The 21,619-nt window shown below is 44.8% G+C and overlaps 1 protein-coding gene across 1 annotated transcript; it reads right to left on the reverse strand.

The window, feature by feature from the left end:
* Positions 1-15,296: 15,296 nt before the first annotated feature.
* LOC125517129 (phospholipase D delta-like) lies at positions 15,297-21,170 on the reverse strand. Its single transcript, XM_048682317.1, has 3 exons — positions 20,144-21,170; positions 18,831-18,947; positions 15,297-16,992 (listed from the first exon to the last, which is right to left on the reverse strand). The coding sequence occupies exons 1-3, from the start codon at positions 21,128-21,130 to the stop codon at positions 15,490-15,492; spliced, it is 2,607 nt and encodes an 868-aa protein (XP_048538274.1). The 5' UTR covers positions 21,131-21,170; the 3' UTR covers positions 15,297-15,489.
* Positions 21,171-21,619: the final 449 nt, after the last annotated feature.

The raw sequence follows: 21,619 nt of genomic DNA on the forward strand, positions 1-21,619 counted from the left end.
CCATCTCAACATGTCACCATGCTTACGTCCTTTATACATCATACATGCTGCTCATATTCAGTACCACTAATTCTAATTCTCTCAATATGCATATGTGTCAATTCACAATACCATCATGTTGGAAATATGCCTTAGAGGCAATAATAAAATGGTTATTATTATATTTCCTTGTTCATGATAATTGTCTATTGTTCATGCTATAATTGTGTTATCCGGAAATCATAATACATGTGTGAATACATAGACCACAACACGTCCCTAGTGAGCCTCTAGTTGACTAGCTCATTGATCAAAAGATAGTCATGGTTTCCTGACTATGGACATTAGATGTCATTGATAACGGGATCACATCATTACGAGAATGATGTGATGGACAAGACCCAATCCTAAGCATAGCTCAAAGATCGTGTAGTTCGTTTGCTATAGCTTTTCCGAATGTCAAGTATCATTTCCTTAGACCATGAGATTGTGCAACTCCCGGATACCGTAGGAGTGCTTTGGGTGTGCCAAATGTCACAACGTAACTGGGTGACTATAAAGGTGCACTACGGGTATCTCCAAAAGTGTCTGTTGGGTTGGCACGAATCGAGACTGGGATTTGTCACTCCGTATGACGAAGAGGTATCTCTGGGCCCACTCGGTAATGCATCATCATAATGAGCTCAAAGTGACCAAGTGGTTGATCACGGGATCATGCATTACGGTATGAGTAAAGTGACTTGCCGGTAACAAGATTGAACGAGGTATTGGGATACCGACGATCGAGTCTCGGGCAAGTAACGTACCGATTGACAAAGGGAAGTGTATACGGGATTGATTGAATCCTCGACATCGTGGTTCATCCGATGAGATCATCGAGGAGCATGTGGGAGCCAACATGGGTATCCAGATCCCGCTGTTGGTTATTGACCGGAGAGTCGTCTCGGTCATGTCTGCGTGTCTCCCGAACCCGTAGGGTCTACACACTTAAGGTTCGGTGACGCTAGGGTTGTTGAGATATTAGTATGCGGTAACCAGAAAGTTGTTCGGAGTCCCCGATGAGATCCCGGACATCACGAGGAGTTCCGGAATGGTCCGGAGGTGAAGAATTATATATAGGAATTCCAGTTTCGGGCATCGGGAAAGTTTCGGGGGTCACTGGTATTGTACCGGGACCACCGGAAGGGTCCCGGGGGTCCACCGGGTGGGGCCACCTATCCCGGAGGGCCCCATGGGCTGAAGTGGGGAAGGGAACCAGCCCCTGGTGGGCTGGTGCGCCCCCCTTGGGCCTTCCCCTGTGCCTAGGGTTGGAAACCCTAGGGGTGGGGGGCGCCCCACTTGGCTTGTGGGGCAAGCCACCCCCTTGGCCGCCGCCCCCCCTTGGAGATCCCATCTCCTAGGGCCGGCGCCCCCCTAGGGGTCCTATATATAGTGGGGGGGAGGGAGGGCAGCGGTACCCTAGCCCTTGGCGTCTCCCTCTCCCTCCCGTGACACCTCTCCCTCTCGCTAAGCTTGGCGAAGCCCTGCCGAGATCGCCGCTGTTTCCACCACCACGCCGTCGTGCTGCTGGATCTCCATCAACCTCTCCTTCCCCCTTGCTGGATCAAGAAGGAGGAGACGTCTTCCCAACCGTACGTGTGTTGAACACGGAGGTGCCGTCCGTTCGGCGCTAGATCATCGGTGATTTGGATCACGACGAGTACGACTCCATCAATCCCGTTCTCTTGAACGCTTCCGCTCGCGATCTACAAGGGTATGTAGATGCACTCCCCTCTCCCTCGTTGCTAGATGACTCCATAGATTGATCTTGGTGATGCGTAGAAAATTTTAAAATTCTGCTCCGTTCCCCAACAGTGGCATCATGAGCTAGGTCTATGCGTAGTTTCTATGCACGAGTAGAACACAAAGCAGTTGTGGGCGTCGATATAGTCAATTTACTTGCTGTTACTAGTCTTATCTTGATTCAGCGGCATCGTGGGATGAAGCGGCCCGGACCGTCCTTACACGTACGCTTAGGTGAGACTGGTTCCACCGACTGACATGCACTAGTTGCATAAGGTGGATAACGGGTGTCTGTCTCTCCCACTTTAGTCGGATCGGATTCGATGAAAAGGGTCCTTATGAAGGGTAAATAGAAATTGGCATATCACGTTGTGGTTTTGGCGTAGGTGAGAAACGTTCTTGCTAGAAACCTATAGCAGCCACGTAAAAACTTGCAACAACAATTAGAGGACGTCTAACTTGTTTTTGCAGCATGTGCCGTGTGATGTGATATGGCCAAAAGGATGTGATGATTGATATATGTGATGTATGAGATTGATCATGTTCTTGTAATAGGAATCACGACTTGCATGTCGATGAGTATGACAACCGGCAGGAGCCATAGGAGTTGTCTTAATTTATTTATGACCTGCGTGTCAACATAAACGTCATGTAATTCCTTTACTTTATTGCTAAAGCGTTAGCCATAGTAGTAGAAGTAATAGATGACGAGACAACTTCAAGAAGACACGATGATGGAGATCATGATGATGGAGATCATGGTGTCATGCCGGTGACAACGATGATCATGGAGCCCCGAAGATGGAGATCAAAAGGAGCAAATGATATTGGCCATATCATGTCACTATTTGATTGCATGTGATGTTTATCATGTTTTACATCTTATTTGCTTAGAACGACGGTAGCTTAAATAAGATGATCCCTCGTAATAATTTCAAGAAAGTGTTCCCCCTAACTGTGCACCATTGCGAAGGTTCGTTGTTTCGAAGCACCACGTGATGATCGGGTGTGATAGATTCTAACGTTCGAATACAACGGGTGTAAGCCATATTTACACACGCAATACACTTAGGTTGACTTGACGAGCCTAGCATGTACAGACATGGCCTCAGAACACGGAAGACCGAAAGGTCGAGCATGAGTCGTATAGAAGATACGATCAACATGAAGATGTTCACCGATGTTGACTAGTCCATCTCACGCGATGATCGGACACGGCCTAGTTGACTCGGATCATGTTTCACTTAGATGACTAGAGGGATGTCTATCTGAGTGGGAGTTCATTGAATAATTTGATTAGATGAACTTAATTATCATGAACTTAGTCTAAAATCTTTACATTATGTCTTGTAGATCAAATGGCCCACGCTAATATTGCCCTCAACTTCAACGCGTTCCTAGAGAAAACCAAGCTGAAACATTATGGCAGCAACTATATGGACTGGGTCCGGAACCTGAGGATCATCCTCATAGCTGCCAAGAAAGATTATGTCCTAGAAGCACCGCTAGGTGACGCACCCATCCCAGAGAACCAAGACGTTATGAACGCTTGGCAGTCACGTGCTGATGATTACTCCCTCGTTCAGTGCGGCATGCTTTACAGCTTAGAACCGGGGCTCCAAAAGCGTTTTGAGCAACACGGAGCATATGAGATGTTCGAAGAGCTGAAAATGGTTTTCCAAGCTCATGCCCGGGTCGAGAGATATGAAGTCTCCGACAAGTTCTTCAGTTGTAAGATGGAGGAAAATAGTTCTGTCAGTGAGCACATACTCAAAATGCCTGGGTTGCATAACCGCTTGACTGAGCTGGGAGTTAATCTTCCGGATGACGCGGTCATTGATAGAATCCTTCAGTCGCTTCCACCGAGCTACAAGAGCTTTGTGATGAACTTCAATATGCGGGGGATGGAAAAGACCATTCCTGAGGTATATTCAATGCTGAAATCAGCAGAGGTGGAGATCAAAAAGGAACATCAAGTGTTGATGGTTAATAAAACCACTAAGTTTAAGAAAGGCAAGGGTAAGAAGAACTTCAAGAAGGACGGCAAGGGGGTTGCCGCGCCCGGTAAGCAAGCTGCCGGGAAGAAGCCAAAGAATGGACCCAAGCCCGAGACTGAGTGTTTTTATTGCAAGGGAAGTGGTCACTCGAAGCGGAACTGCCCTAGATACTTAGCGGACAAGAAGGCCGGCAACACTAAAGGTATATGTGATATACATGTAATTGCTGTGTACCTTACCAGTACTCGTACTATCTCCTGGGTATTTGATACCGGTGCGGTTGCTCAAATTTGTAACTCAAAGCAGGAGTTGCGGAATAAGCGGAGACTGGCGAAGGACGAGATGACGATGCGCGTCGGGAATGGTTCCAAGGTCGATGTGATCGCCGTCGGCACGCTACCTCTACATTTACCTACGGAATTAGTTTTAAACCTCAATAATTGTTATTTAGTGCCAGCTTTGAGCATGAACATTGTATCAGGATCTCGTTTAATTCGAGATGGTTACTCATTTAAATCCAAGAATAATGGTTGTTCTATTTATATGAGAGATATGTTTTATGGTCATGCCCCGCTGGTGAATGGTTTATTCTTAATGAATCTCGAGCGTAATGTTACACATATTCATAGTGTGAATACCAAAAGATGTAAGGTTGATAATGATAGTCCCACATACTTGTGGCACTGCCGCCTTGGTCACATAGGTGTCAAACGCATGAAGAAGCTCCATACAGATGGACTTTTGGAGTCTCTTGATTATGAATCATTTGACACATGCGAACCATGCCTCATGGGTAAAATGACCAAGACTCCGTTCTCAGGAACAATGGAGCGAGCGACCAACTTATTGGAAATCATAATTACTAATGTGTGCGGTCCAATGAGTGTTGAGGCTCGCGGTGGCTATCGTTATGTTCTCACCCTCACTGATGACTTGAGTAGATATGGGTATGTCTACTTAATGAAACACAAGTCTGAGACCTTTGAAAAGTTCAAGGAATTTCAGAGTGAGGTTGAGAATCAACGAGACAGAAAAATCAAGTTCTTGTGATCAGATCGTGGGGGAGAATACTTGAGTCACGAATTTGGCACGCACTTAAGGAAATGTGGAATAGTTTCACAACTCACGCCGCCTGGAACACCTTAGCGTAATGGTGTGTCCGAACGTCGTAATCGTACTCTATTGGATATGGTGCGATCTATGATGTCTCTTACCGATCTACCACTGTCATTTTGGGGCTATGCTTTAGAGACTGCCGCATTCACTTTAAATAGGGCTCCGTTGAAATCCGTTGAGATGACACCGTATGAATTATGGTTTGGGAAGAAACCTAAGCTGTCGTTTCTAAAAGTTTGGGGATGCGATGCTTATGTCAAGAAACTTCAACTTGAAAAGCTCAAACCCAAATCAGAAAAATGTGTCTTCATAGGATACCCTAAAGAAACTATTGGGTATACCTTCTACCTCAGATCCGAAGGCAAGATCTTTGTTGAGAAGAATGGATCCTTTCTAGAGAAAGAGTTTCTCTCGAAAGAAGTAAGTGGGAGGAAAGTAGAACTTGATGAAGTATTGCCTCTTGAACCGGAGAGTGGCGCAGCTCAAGAAAATGTTCCTGAGGTGCCTGCACCGACTAGAGAGGAAGCTAATGATGATGATCATGGAACTTCAGATCAAGTTGCTACTAAACTTCATAGGTCCACAAGGACACGTTCCGCACCAGAGTGGTACGGCAACCCTGTCCTGGAAATCATGTTGTTAGACAATGGTGAACCTTCAAACTATGAAGAAGCGATGGTGGGCCCAGATTCCGACAAATGGTTGGAAGCCATGAAATCCAAGATGATCGGCGAAGTATGGACTTTGACTGACTTGCCCGATGATCGGCGAGCCATAGAAAATAAATGGATCTTTAAGAAGAAGACAGACGCGGATGGTAATGTAACCATCTATAAAGCTCGGCTTGTCGCTAAGGGTTATCGACAAGTTCAAGGGGTTGACTACGATGAGACTTTCTCACCCGTAGCGAAGCTGAAGTCCGTCCGAGTCATGTTAGCAATAGCCGCATTCTATGATTATGAGATATGGAAAATGGACGTCAAAACGGCATTCCTTAATGGTTTCCTTAAGGAAGAATTGTATATGATGCAGCCGGAAGGTTTTGTCGATCCTAAGAATGCTGACAAGGTGTGCAAGCTCCAACGCTCGATCTATGGGCTGATGCAAGCATCTCGGAGTTGGAACATTCGTTTTGATGAGATGATCAAAGCGTTTGGGTTTACGCAGACTTATGGAGAAGCCTGCATTTACAAGAAAGTGAGTGGGAGCTCTGTAGCGTTTCTCATATTGTATGTGGATGACATACTGTTGATGGGAAATGATATAGAATTCTTGGAAAGCATAAAGGCCTACTTGAACAAGTGTTTTTCAATGAAGGATCTTGGAGAAGCTGCTTACATATTAGGCATCAAGATCTATAGAGATAGATCGATACGCCTCATTGGTCTTTCACAGAGTACGTACCTTGACAAGATATTGAAGAAGTTCAATATGGACCAATCAAAGAAGGGGTTCTTGCCTGTGTTGCAAGGTACGAGATTGAGCATGGCTCAATGCCCGACCACGGCAGAAGATAGAGAAAAGATGAGTGTCGTCCCTATGCCTCGGCCATAGGGTCTATCATGTATGGTATGCTGTGTACCAGACCTGATGTAAACCTTGCCGTAAGTTTAGTAGGAAGGTACCAAAGTAATCCCGGCATGGAACACTGGACAGCGGTCAAGAATATCCTGAAGTACCTGAAGAGGATTAAGGATATGTTTCTCGTTTATGGAGGTGATGAAGAGCTCGTCGTAAAGGGTTACGTCGATGCTAGCTTCGACACAGATCTGGATGACTCTAAGTCACAAACCGGATACGTGTATATTTTGAATGGTGGGGCAGTAAGCTGGTGCAGTTGCAAGCAAAGCGTTGTGGCGGGATCTACATGTGAAGCGGAGTACATGGCAGCCTCGGAGGCAGCACAAGAAGCAATCTGGGTGAAGGAGTTCATTACCGACCTAGGAGTCATTCCCAATGCGTCGGGCCCGATGACTCTCTTCTGTGACAACACTGGAGCTATTGCCCTTGCCAAGGAGCCCAGGTTTCACAGGAAGACCAGGCATATCAAGCGTCGCTACAATTCCATTCGTGAAAGTGTTCAAAATGGAGACATAGATATTTGTAAAGTACATACGGACCTGAATGTAGCAGATCCGTTGACTAAACCTCTCCCTAGAGCAAAACATGATCAACACCAGAACTCTATGGGTGTTCGATTCATCATAATGTAACTAGACTATTGACTCTAGTGCAAGTGGGAGACTGTTGGAAATATGCCCTAGAGGCAATAATAAAATGGTTATTATTATATTTCCTTGTTCATGATAATTGTCTATTGTTCATGCTATAATTGTGTTATCCGGAAATCATAATACATGTGTGAATACATAGACCACAACACGTCCCTAGTGAGCCTCTAGTTGACTAGCTCGTTGATCAAAAGATAGTCATGGTTTCCTGACTATGGACATCAGATGTCATTGATAACGGGATCACATCATTAGGAGAATGATGTGATGGACAAGACCCAATCCTAAGCATAGCTCAAAGATCGTGTAGTTCGTTTGCTATAGCTTTTCCGAATGTCAAGTATCATTTCCTTAGACCATGAGATTGTGCAACTCCCGGATACCGTAGGAGTGCTTTGGGTGTGCCAAACGTCACAACGTAACTGGGTGACTATAAAGGTGCACTACGGGTATCTCTGAAAGTGTCTGTTGGGTTGGCACGAATCGAGACTGGGGTTTGTCACTCTGTATGACGGAGAGGTATCTCTGGGCCCACTCGGTAATGCATCATCATAATGAGATCAAAGTGACCAAGTGGTTGATCACGGGATCATGCATTACCGTACGAGTAAAGTGACTTGCCGGTAACGAGATTGAACGAGGTATTGGGATACCGACGATCGAGTCTCAGGCAAGTAACGTACCGATTGACAAAGGGAATTGTATACGGGATTGATTGAATCCTCGACATCATGGTTCATCCGATGAGATCATCGAGGAGCATGTGGGAGCCAACATGGGTATCCAGATCCCGCTGTTGGTTATTGACCGGAGAGTCGTCTCGGTCATGTCTGCGTGTCTCCCGAACCCGTAGGGTCTACACACTTAAGGTTCGGTGATGCTAGGGTTGTTGAGATATTAGTATGCGGTAACCCGAAAGTTGTTCGGAGTCCCGGATGAGATCCCGGACGTCACGAGGAGTTCCGGAATGGTCCATAGGTGAAGAATTATATATAGGAAGTCCAGTTTCGGGCATCGGGAAAGTTTCGGGGGTCATCGGTATTGTACCGGGACCACCGAAAGGGTCCCAGGGGTCCACCGGGTGGGGCCACCTATCCCGGAGGGCCCCATGGGCTGAAGTGGGGAAGGGAACCAGCCCCTAGTGGGCTGGTGCGCCCCCCTTGGGCCTCCCCCTGCGCCTAGGGTTGGAAACCCTAGGGGTGGGGGGCGCCCCACTTGACTTGTGGGGCAAGCCCCCCCCTTGGCCGCCGCCCCCCCCTTGGAGATCCCATCTCCTAGGGCCGGCGCCCCCCTAGGGGTCCTATATATAGTGGGGGGAGGGAGGGCAGCGGTACCCTAGCCCCTGGCGCCTCCCTCTCCCTCCCGTGACACCTCTCCCTCTCGCTAAGCTTGGCGAAGCCCTGCCGAGATCGCCGCTGTTTCCACCACCACACCGTCGTGCTGCTGGATCTCCATCAACCTCTCCTTCCCCCTTGCTGGATCAAGAAGGAGGAGACGTCTTCCCAACCGTACGTGTGTTGAACGCGGAGGTGCCGTCCGTTCGGCGCTAGATCATCGGTGATTTGGATCACGACGAGTACGACTCCATCAACCCCGTTCTCTTGAACGCTTCCGCTCGCGATCTACAAGGGTATGTAGATGCACTCCCCTCTTCCTCGTTGCTAGATGACTCCATAGATTGATCTTGGTGATGCGTAGAAAATTTTAAAATTCTGCTCCATTCCCCAACACATCATGCCCGGAGAAAACACCTACCTTTAATATGCACCATGCATGCTACTCATATTCAATAAATATTATACAACTATACGATAATAAAAGCAATAATGTGTATGCATTTTATGTATATAATTATCATATTGTTAATCTAAATACTAATATTTCATACAACCAAATCTAGTTGAAATAGCCGAAACCAATTTCCATGGCAATACGCGCAGGGGTATCATATTAGTTCTCATTTGATATGAGATAAAGGATTGGGACATCCCTTGTCCTTTTTTAAACCAGGGGACATCCCATGTCTAAGTACAATACAACTCATTCTATAAACATCCATTCTCTCTTTCCCAATAGTTGCTAAACGCTTTGTAAGTGTACAGTAGCTTTAAAAAAACCAGATCATAATAAATTGCTACAAATCCCATTTTCCTTAATTTATGTAAACATAATGTGCCACAATTGACAATTTAAACATTTATATGTTATTTCTAGTTTAAGTGATTAAACTATTTCCATGGAATTTTGATTATTAGCACCACTAATCTACTAAATGCCCTGCTCTAGCACATTCTGCTTATATTCCATAGTGTGCAAAACTCCAAGGAAAAAATGGCCGAATAGAGATATTTTGGTGAAAGGGAAACTACATAGTAATATAATTGGTGTGTCTTAATAATCTAGGTGGTCCACGGTTATTGGTATGTAGATCTAGGTGTTTTATTTTATAATTGTCTTTCTATTTAATATTGTATAGTCTCTTGAGAGTTTCTACTTTCAAAACTATGAACCCATCCCTCTTTATCACTATTGGAACTCTATTTAGATGCACTTTTGCTCTCTTTTGGACTTTAGTTTTATTTAATCCTAAAATAGAAAAACATTTTTTTAAAATTTACTTACATCTAAGATAACAAATGTATAGTCTGAGATATTTGAACCTAGATATTAGAGGATACTAAAATGAACCATAGCCCATATACACTATAAATTATCAAAGGGAAACACATCAATATGTGGAGGCATGCTATTTTGTAGTTTATTCACATGTCTAATAGCAATCAATTTGCTGAATAATATTGTTGAGAGAAAATGGATTAAAATAGAAAAAAGGGAAGTAACTTTTGCTATAAGATATTACTTAAATTTAGTGGAAACATATTTGCAATGACAAACATCAAAATTACATCACAAATGAAATTATATATCTTTATATTTGGAAGCAATATTATTTGATTGACTTTGTTAAGTGTAATAGAAAACTTTAGTAGCTAAATTGGTACAATGTCTACGGGCATGAAGGCTACTACAACATCCATCATATTGGTAATAATTGAAAATAAACAATTTGTTTGTTGGATATACTAATTGTGCAGCTACAGTGTATATACAATTAAGTTATTTTCTTATAAAACAATTGTTTCAAACATATAGCTTGAATAAGTATATAAAGCAAGATCCTGTGGTAAATATTTGTACTGCATTTTTATTGGAAAAATTATTTATTTTGTGGCTTACATATACATGTGGATCTAGGTTCCATCTGCGAGTAAACAATCACCTCCGGTTCTCGAGCATAATCGGGCAATGTTTAAGGTTTCAAATCACAATTTTTTGCCCATAAGCCTGAAAGTATGTTATTCATATGGTGGACAGAAATTTGCATATCCAAAATTTTATAAAGTAACAACATTGAGATTGGATCTCATCGACTGTCACACCTTTTTTCACTCCCCCTCCTCTATCCATGCAGAGATAATATAGACATATAATAAAAAAGGTGGTGTAAATGACACACAACAAAAATGAGGATGACAAAAGTTATATGAAGTTTTTCTGACGCATTTTGTGTGACCAGATCACACTTAAAGAATCGTATTTGTACATTTTATCTTAATTTTGATCCATGTCCTAAGAAACCGACAAGAAGTTAATAATAAAAGACACAAATCGAATATCATTAAAAAAAGAGAAAATATGGTATCTTAGCTTACCTTTTTGCTTGGCCACGTTGACCTTGCTTCTAGGGTAGCGATGTGAGAGTACACGGATCATAGATGAGTGTTTGAAGAACTTCTTCATGTCTTCGTGTGATGGCCTGACTTATTAGGGATGATAGACTACTCATATTAATAAGGAATTCCTTCTTTTTCGGGAGCCCATTCAGACAGAACTCCAAAGTTAAGTGTGCTCAGCTTGGAGTAGTGTCAGGATGGGTGACCGACCGGGAAGTTGCTCCCGGGTGCGCACGAGTGAGGACAAAGTGCGCAGAAAAGACTAGTATTGATGTGTGGGGCCAGTCTAGATCCCGCCAGGAGTAACGACCACCGGCGGGTGTGTCTGGAGCGTTACAAGTTGGTATCAGAGCCGACCCTCGCGGTTACACGGATGTTTGCGGACAGGTACGCGGTCATGTTGTTCATGACGTTTGTGACCCGTCGTGGCACGCAGCATCGTACACGTACCGGACTGGATGCACAGACGTATGTGCCAAGAGGGAACGTTCCTGTGGCCCGACGAGGATGTTGGTTCCTCTGAGTGGGGGTGTATTTGATGGCCTGGCTTATTAGGGATGATAAACTACTCATATCAACAAAGAATTCCTTCTTTTCTGGGAGCCCATTCAGACAGAACTCCAAAGTTAAGCGTGCTCAGCTTGGAGTAGTGTCAGGATGGGTGAACGACCGAGAAGTTGCTCCCGGGTGCGCAGGAGTGAGGACAAAGTGCACAAAAAAGACTAGTATTGATCTATGGGCCAGTTTAGATCCCGCCAGGAGTAACGACCACCGGCGGGTGTGTCCGGGGCGTTACACTTCGCCACTGTTTGCATCATGCCTCCCGGATAAAAGAGTAAACAAAAACACACAACATAAGAATAAACCTATTACTTTTTGTTCTCCATTCACACATTTAGTGGTGTACATCAACCTGGAATTCTAGCAGTTGGGCTCTCGGGAAGGTTTTTATGTTAGAGAATTATCATATTGCAATTTTAGAACTCCGATCAATACTAGGAATTTCAACATCATATCCAAGAGAGCATGCACTACATATGTATTTCTTCATGTTATATCCAAACTTCAATTCGTAATTTTATTTGCATGGGCATTTATCTATAAATTATCTTTGTTCTCTTGTGTGCTATTTAGACTACGTTATTGAATTGTGATGTATTGTGCTTTGTTTTATAATCTTATATAGAAACATATGAACAGAAAGTCAAATAAATACAAAAATAAGCAAAAAATAGTAACACAAATGGGATTATCATAAATCACTGTAATGACAACTCAACCTTTGCTTTAAATGCTCGCTCAAGCATACAAAGACTGCGACAATAGTGCATGTATTTTCTTTTCCAAATTCCTTTTTGTGTGTGGGAATTTCTGGTTCAAATCCAAATGAGAGATATTCAACTGGTTTTACTCAATCATGTATTTTGGGCACAAAATAATTATATTGTGTAGGAATCCAATCAAGGTTTGACGAAATTTGACAAAAGTTTGAATTATGCATGAATTTATGTCTCATTGAAATGACCGGACCGAGCTGCAAATATGTTGGTACATAGTGAAATCGCTGAAAACTTTGACGAAATTCCATTGGAATCGACAATTACGCACAAATAATTAGTAGTCTGATCCTACCTTGAAGGATTAAGGGTTGGATCTGATAGAATGGGGCACCTCATCTTGGTTTTATTTTACTACACCTTATGACAAGCTTTGGGAATAGTGAGTTATAGAACTTGACAGCAAGCTCACCATGTTGGTTGCGATGTGCAACATTGCTAAAAAGTGGCTACATCAATAAACAAAGTTGTAACTGAATCTATGATGATAATGATGAAGTTACATAAATAAAAGAAGCAACATGGACTTGGAATAGAAAAGCAACAACAATGAGTACACAAAGGATATAAGATGTGGCTAGAAATGTTAGCTCAGAAACCTCTGCCTCACAAGAAGATGCAAATATATAAATATCACTAATTACTTTCATTGCATCGATCAATCAATACAACACTAGATGTCATTTTTGTTGATCAATTCTCATACACATGTAGATGAAATTGAGTGTCATTGACCACATAGACACATAGTACATGCTACGGCGAATGTATAAACACACAAGGATCCTTCATGTGTCGGTATCTGCTAGGAACCAACGACCAATGTGTGATAGAGCTACGTGAAGGCTAGCCCCCCCCCCCCCCCCCCCCCCCCCCCCCCCCCCCCCCCCGCCACCATAGCCTCGGAAAAGATAGTGAAGACTTACTTTTGGGTGGAGATAAGTTACCAACTTGCATCATGTTGCATAAAAAAACTCAAAATCCCCATATACGTAGACAATGATTTGTTCTCTAACTTTAGTGCCACTACTATCAGCGTCAACAAGCTTTAATCTTGCGATTTGAGTTGTCTCGCTAAGGTTTGGTTTGTAATATAGAATTAAGATTTTGACCAATCCATAGGCATTTTTATTGTTATTTTTTATGTAGGAAGGTGCACTATTCATATGTATTTCTCATGTTATATCCATATTTTATTTCATATATTTTTTATTTGCACATGTATTTGTGTTACAATCTTCATGTTTTCATTTAGTATTTAAAAGAGATCTAAAATCTTGTTGATCATACAAAGATAGAGGTTGTGGTGCACAGATAGTACTCTTCAAATCCAAGGTAAGATATCCAACTAATCTTTCCTAATTAGGTTCCACACAAATTAGTCATACGAGTAGCAATCATGGTCCCGCATTTTGGTTTGGAAAGAGTCCAGACACTAATGAAATGATTGAAAGTTAAAAAAGGGTATTTAGTTTCGCTAGTATGGAAAATTGCACTTGAAATTGTCTAAATCCAATTACAGTTTGAAAAAAAAATTGAGATCACATTTGGCTCCAGTTAATGTGCCACTCAAATATTTTGATGGAAGTCTAATTATTTTGGCATGTACAACAATGACTAAATTTCCTAAATTTGGAGGAAAGATTATTTTTATGTTATATGTATAAGGACTAATGGTCGATACCTACCATCTCCATTATGTTTATTTCCACCTTTCAATAAATTTAAGTGTGCAGTAGAATTGTTTTTCACCTTTCTCCCCTTCGAGAGGTTTGATTAAAATGTTATTGTGAATACCGGCAGAAAAGAAACTGTTAATGCAGATTTGTTACAACACTTATGTCAAAGAATTCAGATCCTTTAGAGTGCTAATTCAGACACCATTAGCACTTGCTAATTGAGGTGAGTGCACACATATCAATACTTACTTCCCATGTTTAGTTACAATTGTTTGGCAGTATACGTCAAAACTCAAAGGGTCTGTATAGAACACATCTAGATGTGACATAGTTATGTCACATCTAACTTGATGTCTACTATGTTTGTGGTCTATTTTTTTGTCCCAACTTTTTTTTGGGTTCCTTGTCACTGTGTATTTGTAAGAGTTTAGATGTGGCATCCTTAGAAAACATCTAGATGTGAATTAGAGGCTACATGCTCTTTTTTTCCACTGATTCTATCTCTTACTCCCTGCGAAGTGTTAAAAACGCTATTATATTATGAGACGGAGGAAGTGCGTAATAACAAGTTTGATTAGAGGTAACTAGAAGTAGGGAATGGGAATTTAGAAGACACATGACCTCAAATCCGTCTTACGATTTATGTGTGAGAGTTGATAGTCCACTTGCGTCGTTTTTAGTAACATGGGAGGTGATGAAAATTGGAAGATAGTTGTTTTAATTACATCTTGATGCTCATCATAACTTAAGTTATCATGTTTTTAAGTACTATAATATTTTACTAATTCTTAATACTAACCAAACAAGGAGTACGCTCAACTCAAAACAAAAAAACAAGGAGCAAGCTTCACCCTTAATTTCCTACATCCAATGTCAAATTGTAATACCACTCCGTATCCTAAGCATCCATGCCCACTTTCCCAACTAGGACTATATGTATTCGTCTGAAAATTTATTTTGGGTAACTCGATTTTTGAGGCCATTAGATTAAGATCCAATAGTCGAGAGCGCACGTTTGGCTCCCGGGAGCCATGGAGGCCTTTTCTTGAAAACAAATCAAAATTCAAACTTTTCGGTTTCAAAAAAATCTGAAAAAAAATTGTGCAAGTAAACAAGTATGTTATGTCTATGTGTGTAAGATTTCAGAATGAAAAACGTTGAAATGTGACCTGTACAAAAAAGATAAATTCATGGCCTGAAAGGATGAATAGTATCATGTGTTAAAAAGCCCCAGATTTGTCTTTTTTTGCACCGCCCTCATTTCAACTTATTTTGCCCTGAAAATTTACACACATGTGTGTTATGCCTTCATGTATATGTTTTTTTTTCAGGTTTTTTTGAAATGTAGAAAATATGAAATTCGACAAAATTCAAAATTTTCAAAACCAAGCTTCATGGAGCTCGGCCTCCAAAGACGATATCCGCCAATAGTGATCCTTCTTTCTTTTTCCTCCTTCAACCATTCCTTCTCTCACAAAATCGACTTATCCAAATTATAAATTTAGTCAACTTACATATAGCTTTTGTGAACTCAAACGCGTTGTAAGCGTGCAGTAGGTTGCTACAAATCCCATTTCCCTTAATTTGTGTAAACATAATGTTAGAGCTCAAAGGGTCAGTACTCAGTAGGAAGGCTACATGGTGAGATGATCGGGAAACTTGTTGGTGGAGCCTAGGACCCTGCCGCCGACGTCGGGGAAGAACTCGTGCCCCGTCAGCGGCCACACGCTGCCGTCGTGGTCCACCTCCACCGGATACTTCATCAGGTGCCCCTGCATCGTCTCCACCACCTCCCCCTCGTCCGTGTACCTGTCCCAGTTCTCCCGGGCCACCTGATTCACCAGCCTCACGCACTCCGGCGACTCCGGCGCCTTCAGAACCTCAGCCAGCCCGCCCAGGTGCTCCTCCCACAGCGACATCCTGTACCGGTGCACCTGCCCGCGCGGCCGCCGGCCGGTGTGGTGCGGCTGGTGCGCGCCGACGGCGATCTCGGTGTCGCGGGAGCCGGAGAGGGAGCGCTGGTTGACGTTCGCGGAGCCGAGGAGCACGTACTCGTCGTCCACGACCATCCCCTTGGAGTGCACGTACACCATGAACCGTCCGTGCCTCCGCGCCAGCGCCGCCGGGCTCGTCCCCGTCTCCGCCGCCCGTCCGTACAGATCCGCCGGTGCCTGTTCGCGGTTGCCGAGGCAGTAGAAGTTGAGGTAGTCCTGCGGGTGCGCTCTGCCGCTGGCCCCGGCCTCCACGATCGCCGACGCGACGACCTCGTACATCGCCTGCATCGTCTTCCCCTGCCAGAAGAGGGCCTCCTGCGCCGGCGCCGACCCAGGCGGCCCCTCCGCCGCCGGCCACATCGGCAGCACCACGTACGCCGCGAAGTCCTCCCCGGCCCTGATCTTGCTCGCCGCCTTCAGCGCGATCTCCATCGGCACCAGGTTGCCGGCGCCCGGGTGCCGGAACGGCGCCGGCCACGCGTACGACGACCCCAGGAAGCGCTCGGTCTCGAGGTACACGAACCGGTCGGCGGCGCGGATCGCCGCCACGTACGCCGCGTGGATGCTCTGCTCCACGGCCAGGCTCTTGTCGCAGAGCAGGTGCCGCGCCTCCATCTCCTCCGTCTCCCAGGAGCGCGGGAACCCCTTCACCGACCCGGCGTCCACCGACCGGAACACCTGCGCGTGCCAGCACCGGGGGTCATCCTCCGGCAGGACGCGCAGGGCGTCATCTTCGCCGTCGGCGACGACCGGGCTGAGGATCCAGGGGATGCGCTGGAGCTTCAGCAGGGCATCGTCCTTCCCGTGCTTGGACGCCTTCAAGTGCTTGGCCGTCGCCCTCCGCCACCGCTGCTCGAAGTTCTTGAGGACGTCGTACGCGGCGGCGCCGTCGAGGCGGCAGTGCATGTCGTGCCACGGCAGACGGGGCCCGTTCTCCCCGGCGGCGTCGCCGAGCGTGGGGTTGTGGATGTCCCCCCGGAAGACGGTGTCGAGGTCCCCGAAGAGCCGGTGGGCCGGGGTGTCGTATCGGCCAGCGGCGAGGTCGAGGCCGCCCAGAAAAGCCGTGATCCGGCGGGTGGCCTCGGACGCCGGCGTGTCGACGAGGATGCTCTTCTGGTTGTGCGCGTACGGCGTGCCCACCACCTGCACGCTGGACAGGCATCGCACTGATCAGCTCATGCATCTAGTTCCAAATTGAGAAAAGTTATATAACACTCTTTTAAATGTTGTTTTCTTATTTAACACTGATTCCTAGGATGAGGATTTGTGGCACGCAAGTGCGAGGGCACTCAAGTGCCAGCCTTTTATTTTGGCTTCCAATTTTCAAAGTTCTATATCTTTTAAACAAAATATTCATGTTCCTCGTGACCAGTGCTTTGAAATAAGATAATTTTGAATAGATTTTGATTACTTTAAAAAAATTAAGTTTCGATTGTTGAAACTTAGTACAAGTGTAAAAAAAATGTATTGTTGAAACTTAGTACAAGTGTAAAAAAAATGTGTCTACGATTGACAGAAAAATTGCTTAAAAATATATCTCAGAAACTTGTTGAAACTTTGCATTTTTAGATGAAAAAATCGTAATTTCCATCGTTCAAACCTAAATCTTTTTGAGGGATTTTCTTTTTTAATGTGCCCTCATGCGAGATTCAACTACTTCGCGAATCGCGAGGCAGGTCGAGTGCGCGACAAGGCTTGACAGGTTAGTGCCCCCGCACTTACGTGCCCCTGCGAATTTCCGCTGATTTCCCCCTCCTTATATAACATTAACTCTAAAATTTGTGCCTTCTATAACACTTCCATCACTTCTGTTAGCATATATCATTTAGTTTGCTTGTCAGTTTTTTAAGGCAGAGAAAATTGCCCATGCCTATCACACAAACCGTCTCTGATTTTCTTTCGGTTTTCCCCCATGTCTTCCCACACCTAGCGAGCGATGGCGGCACAACGGTGGCAGCGGGGACTCGCGAGACACAGGAGAGATTAAGGGCGGCGACATTGCTGGGTAAGACAGTGCCGCGGAGGTCGGCCATGGAGGGGCTGGAGATGGTAGCCATGGAGGGACTGCAGATGCGCCGGACGACGAGGTACAACTGTGGACTAGGAGTCAGTTCTCAACCATTTGTAAGGTGGACTATGTAACCAACAACCTGAGAGAGTGATTCAATAAATGGATTAAGCACCACAAGACTTTGAACTTGGACGCCTTAATGGGCAAGCTTAGGTAGATGATTATGATCATGTGGAATCGAAGGAGAAAAGTAGCAAAAAAAGTTAGTTGGTTTAATTTTGCCCCACATAATTAATAAGTTGAATGCAAATAGTAGAGTTAAAGTTGGAGGTGGTAGAATGCTCGGAAGAAGTTGTTGAAGTTACTCAATTGGGAGGCAGCAGATTTAGGTTTGTCGTCAACTTGCATAGCACTACATGTTCTTGCATACAATGGCAAATTGCCGGCCTTTCTTGCAAACATGCTCTAGCATTCATCACATCACTTGTCAATGCACATGTATAGAATTATGTGGACTTAGATTACTCCATTGACATGTTTATAGCAGCTTATGACCAACTAATCCCTGCTATTTGTTCATTTTTGGGGTAATACGCAAACCATGTGTTTGGTTTTTTTTCTAATTATGCAACTGCAATGTATACAAATTAGTTTATCTTTTTTAAATGATATTTTCAAACATATAGCTCAAATAAATATATACGTCAAGGCTCCATGAACAATTAATGTACTAAAAATAAAGGTAGTGGAAATGACACAAAGCTAAACTGAGGATGATGAAAATTTTATGAATTTTTTTGAGGCATTTGGTACGATAAGATTATACGGGACTTGTGAACTTAAAGGATTTAATTTGCACATTTACCTAAATTTTGACCAATGTCCGAAGAAACCATCAGGTAGTTAATAATAAATCACACAAACCAAAAAACATTACAAATATAAGAGAAAATATGGTATCTTAGCTTGCCTTTTGCTTGGCCATATCGACTTTGCTTCTAGGGTAGCGATGCGAGAGTACACAAATCACAGATGATTGTTTGAAAAACTTCTTCGTGTCTTCGCCACTAGTTTGCATCATGCCTCCCTAATAAAATAGCAAATAAAAAACACAACATAAGAATACACCTATATGTTTTCTTCTTCATTCACATGTTTAGTGATGTATACAAGCCTCAAATTCTAGATATTGAGTTCTTCCACTAAGGTTTTTCTCGTGTCAGAGAATTTTCATATTGCATCTTTGGTATTCATATTGATACTAGGAATTTCAACATCGTATTCAAGAGAAGCATGCTATATCCAAACTTCAATTTATACTTTTATTCACATGGGCATTTATCAATAAATTGTCAATATTCTCTTCCATGATGTTTAGACTCAGTTGCCAAATTGTGATGTCTTGTGCTTTGTTTTATGACAAAATATCGTGTGAAAACCAAGTTTCAATGAAAACTTTGTGGAAACCATGTTTGAAAGTTTCAAAAATTCTAAAAAAAATGCATTATGTTAAGAGAGTGGTGTTATACTGACATGTGAAATTCCAAGTTCAAACACAAAACAGTTTACACGCTACAATAAAAACGATTTATGTTAAGAGACGTTTCTTGTTCGGCACTATTCAATGCTGATTTTTTTTGCACCTCATTATCAAATTTGTGTTTCAACTTGGAAGTTCACATGCTAATAGAACATCACGTTGTTAACATGTCGTATTTTCTATTAGATTTGCTCAAAACTTCAAAACATACTTTTGCACGTGGTTTCCATCGGTTTCCACCGAAGCTTGACTTTCACATGATATTATCTTGTTTTATAACCTCACTTAGAAAAATAGGACAAATATAAACAGAAAAACCAAACAAACACAAAAAAGGGCAAAAATCTAGTAAGGCAAACAGGATTATCATAAATCACCGTAATGACAACTCAACCTTGCCTTAAATGCTCGCTAAAGCATACAAAGACCAATGCAATAGTACATGGACTTACTGGTTCGTGTGTGGGAACTTCTGGTTCCAATCCAAATGCGATATATTCAATTGGTTTTACCCAATCATGTATTTTGGACACAAATTATATATATATATATATATATATATATATATATGAATTTTGATAAAAATTGGCAAAAGTTGGAATTTGGCCCCAATTCATTTCTAACTGAGATAACCTGATCGAACTGCAAATATGTTGGCGCGTACTGAACTCGCTGAAATATTTGCTAAATTTTGACGAAATTCCATTGGAATCGCCAATTACGCACTAGCAGGCTGATCTTACCGTGTTTAGGAAGAAGCTGGGGTGCAGGGGAGTGTCGTGATGGTCAGAGACGAGGAGGCAGACGCGGACGCCCTCCTGCGACTTGTACTTGAGCAGATCCCCCAGCGCCATCTTCTCCACCTCCACGCGGGCCAGCGCCCTCACCTCCGCCGCCTTCTCCGCCATCTCCGGCGACATCTCCTCCCGCAGCAGCCGCACCCTCGCGCCCACCGCCCACCCCGCCACGTACACCAGCTTCTGCGCCCCCAGCACCGCCATGCACACGTCCTCCCAGCACCGCCCGCGCTCGTACGAGCACGGCGCCCCCACCGCCACGTGCGCGTCCTGGTACAGCTTCAGCTCGCACCCGCGCCGCGCCGGGAAGTACGCCGGCACGCCGCCGAAGCGGCGCCGCCGGGAGGGCGACGACGATGCGGGGGTGAAGGTGAGGGAGACGCGGATGGCGGAGTTGGGTTTCGGCGGGCCGCGGCCGTCCGGGCGGAGCAGCGGGAGCCAGGCGTCCGCGATGGGCTTGCCGTCGAGGAGGGTTGCGGCCGGGAGGGTGGCGAAGCCGATGAGGTCGGAGCCGAAGGGGTCGGAGTCCCTGACCTGGAGGACGAGGCGGGAGGCCTCGTGCGCGAGGGGGATGCGTATGCGCGCCGACCAGTCCGGGGCCTCGGAGTTGCGGACGACGTAGGTGCGCGCGAGCGTGGTGTCCGGGCCGTCCGGCCCCGAGACGGCGACGACGGCGTAGGGGTCGGAGGTCGGCACGATGCTGTGGCGGCCGCGAGGCTTTTGGCGGCGGCGGCGGCGGCGGCGGAGGGGGCTGTCGGCGTCGGTGTCGGCGTCGATGTTGCGGCTGGGGAGGCGGCGGGGCCGGATGCAGAGCCGGCGGAGGATGGTGGAGAGGACGTCCATGTTGGGGAGGCCGCACGCCTCGTGGATGGTCAGGTCGAGGTCGCCGTGGAGGAGCTCGAGCCGCTCGCCGTCGTCGGCCATGGACGACATGGCCGGCCGGTCCGTCGGCGTGCGTTTGCGCGCGTCCGATCTCCGGGCCGTGCCGTTATGCTCCCGCCACCTTTATGAGCTAATTAGCAGGCGTTACAAGACACTGACAGGTGGGGCCAAGCGAGGAAACAGCGTGGACCTGAGAGGTCAGGTGGGCCCCTGAGATGCGATTCTTGGCTTGGCTCGAGGCTGATGCTTGTGCTGCTCCTCTACTCAACGTCCCCCTCCTTTTCCGTTTCCTCTCGTTTCTTTTCGAGTCTAGGATGATGTACACGCCATGATACAAATATATTAAATAGAGTACGTAATATACTTTTCTTTACGGGGTTGTATGTAATATACTTCTTCATGAAAAAACATTTAAATCAACCTTTGGACCTTTAACATTGGAAAAGTAGTGTTTCTTTTGTTTTCATTTTCTTTGCTACAATTTTTATCGACCCACCTCGGTCTCTGTTGAGGGGGCCACAAGCAACAAGAGGTGCAAAA

This window comes from Triticum urartu, chromosome 6 (assembly GCF_003073215.2).
Source record: "Triticum urartu cultivar G1812 chromosome 6, Tu2.1, whole genome shotgun sequence".
Classification (NCBI taxonomy): Eukaryota; Viridiplantae; Streptophyta; class Magnoliopsida; order Poales; family Poaceae; genus Triticum; species Triticum urartu.

What these genes read in the sequence shown, in the direction of transcription:
- LOC125517129 (XM_048682317.1), bottom strand. Translation starts at nt 21,130, where the DNA reads ATGTCGTCCATGGCCGACGACGGCGAGCGGCTCGAGCTCCTCCACGGC. An exon ending in CCAGCTTCTTCCTAAACACG is followed by an intron (nt 18,948 to 20,143) that starts GTAAGATCAGCC and finishes CTATTTTATTAG; the next exon opens with GGAGGCATGATGCAAACTAG. An exon ending in TCGATATGGCCAAGCAAAAG is followed by an intron (nt 16,993 to 18,830) that starts GCAAGCTAAGAT and finishes TCCAGCGTGCAG; the next exon opens with GTGGTGGGCACGCCGTACGC.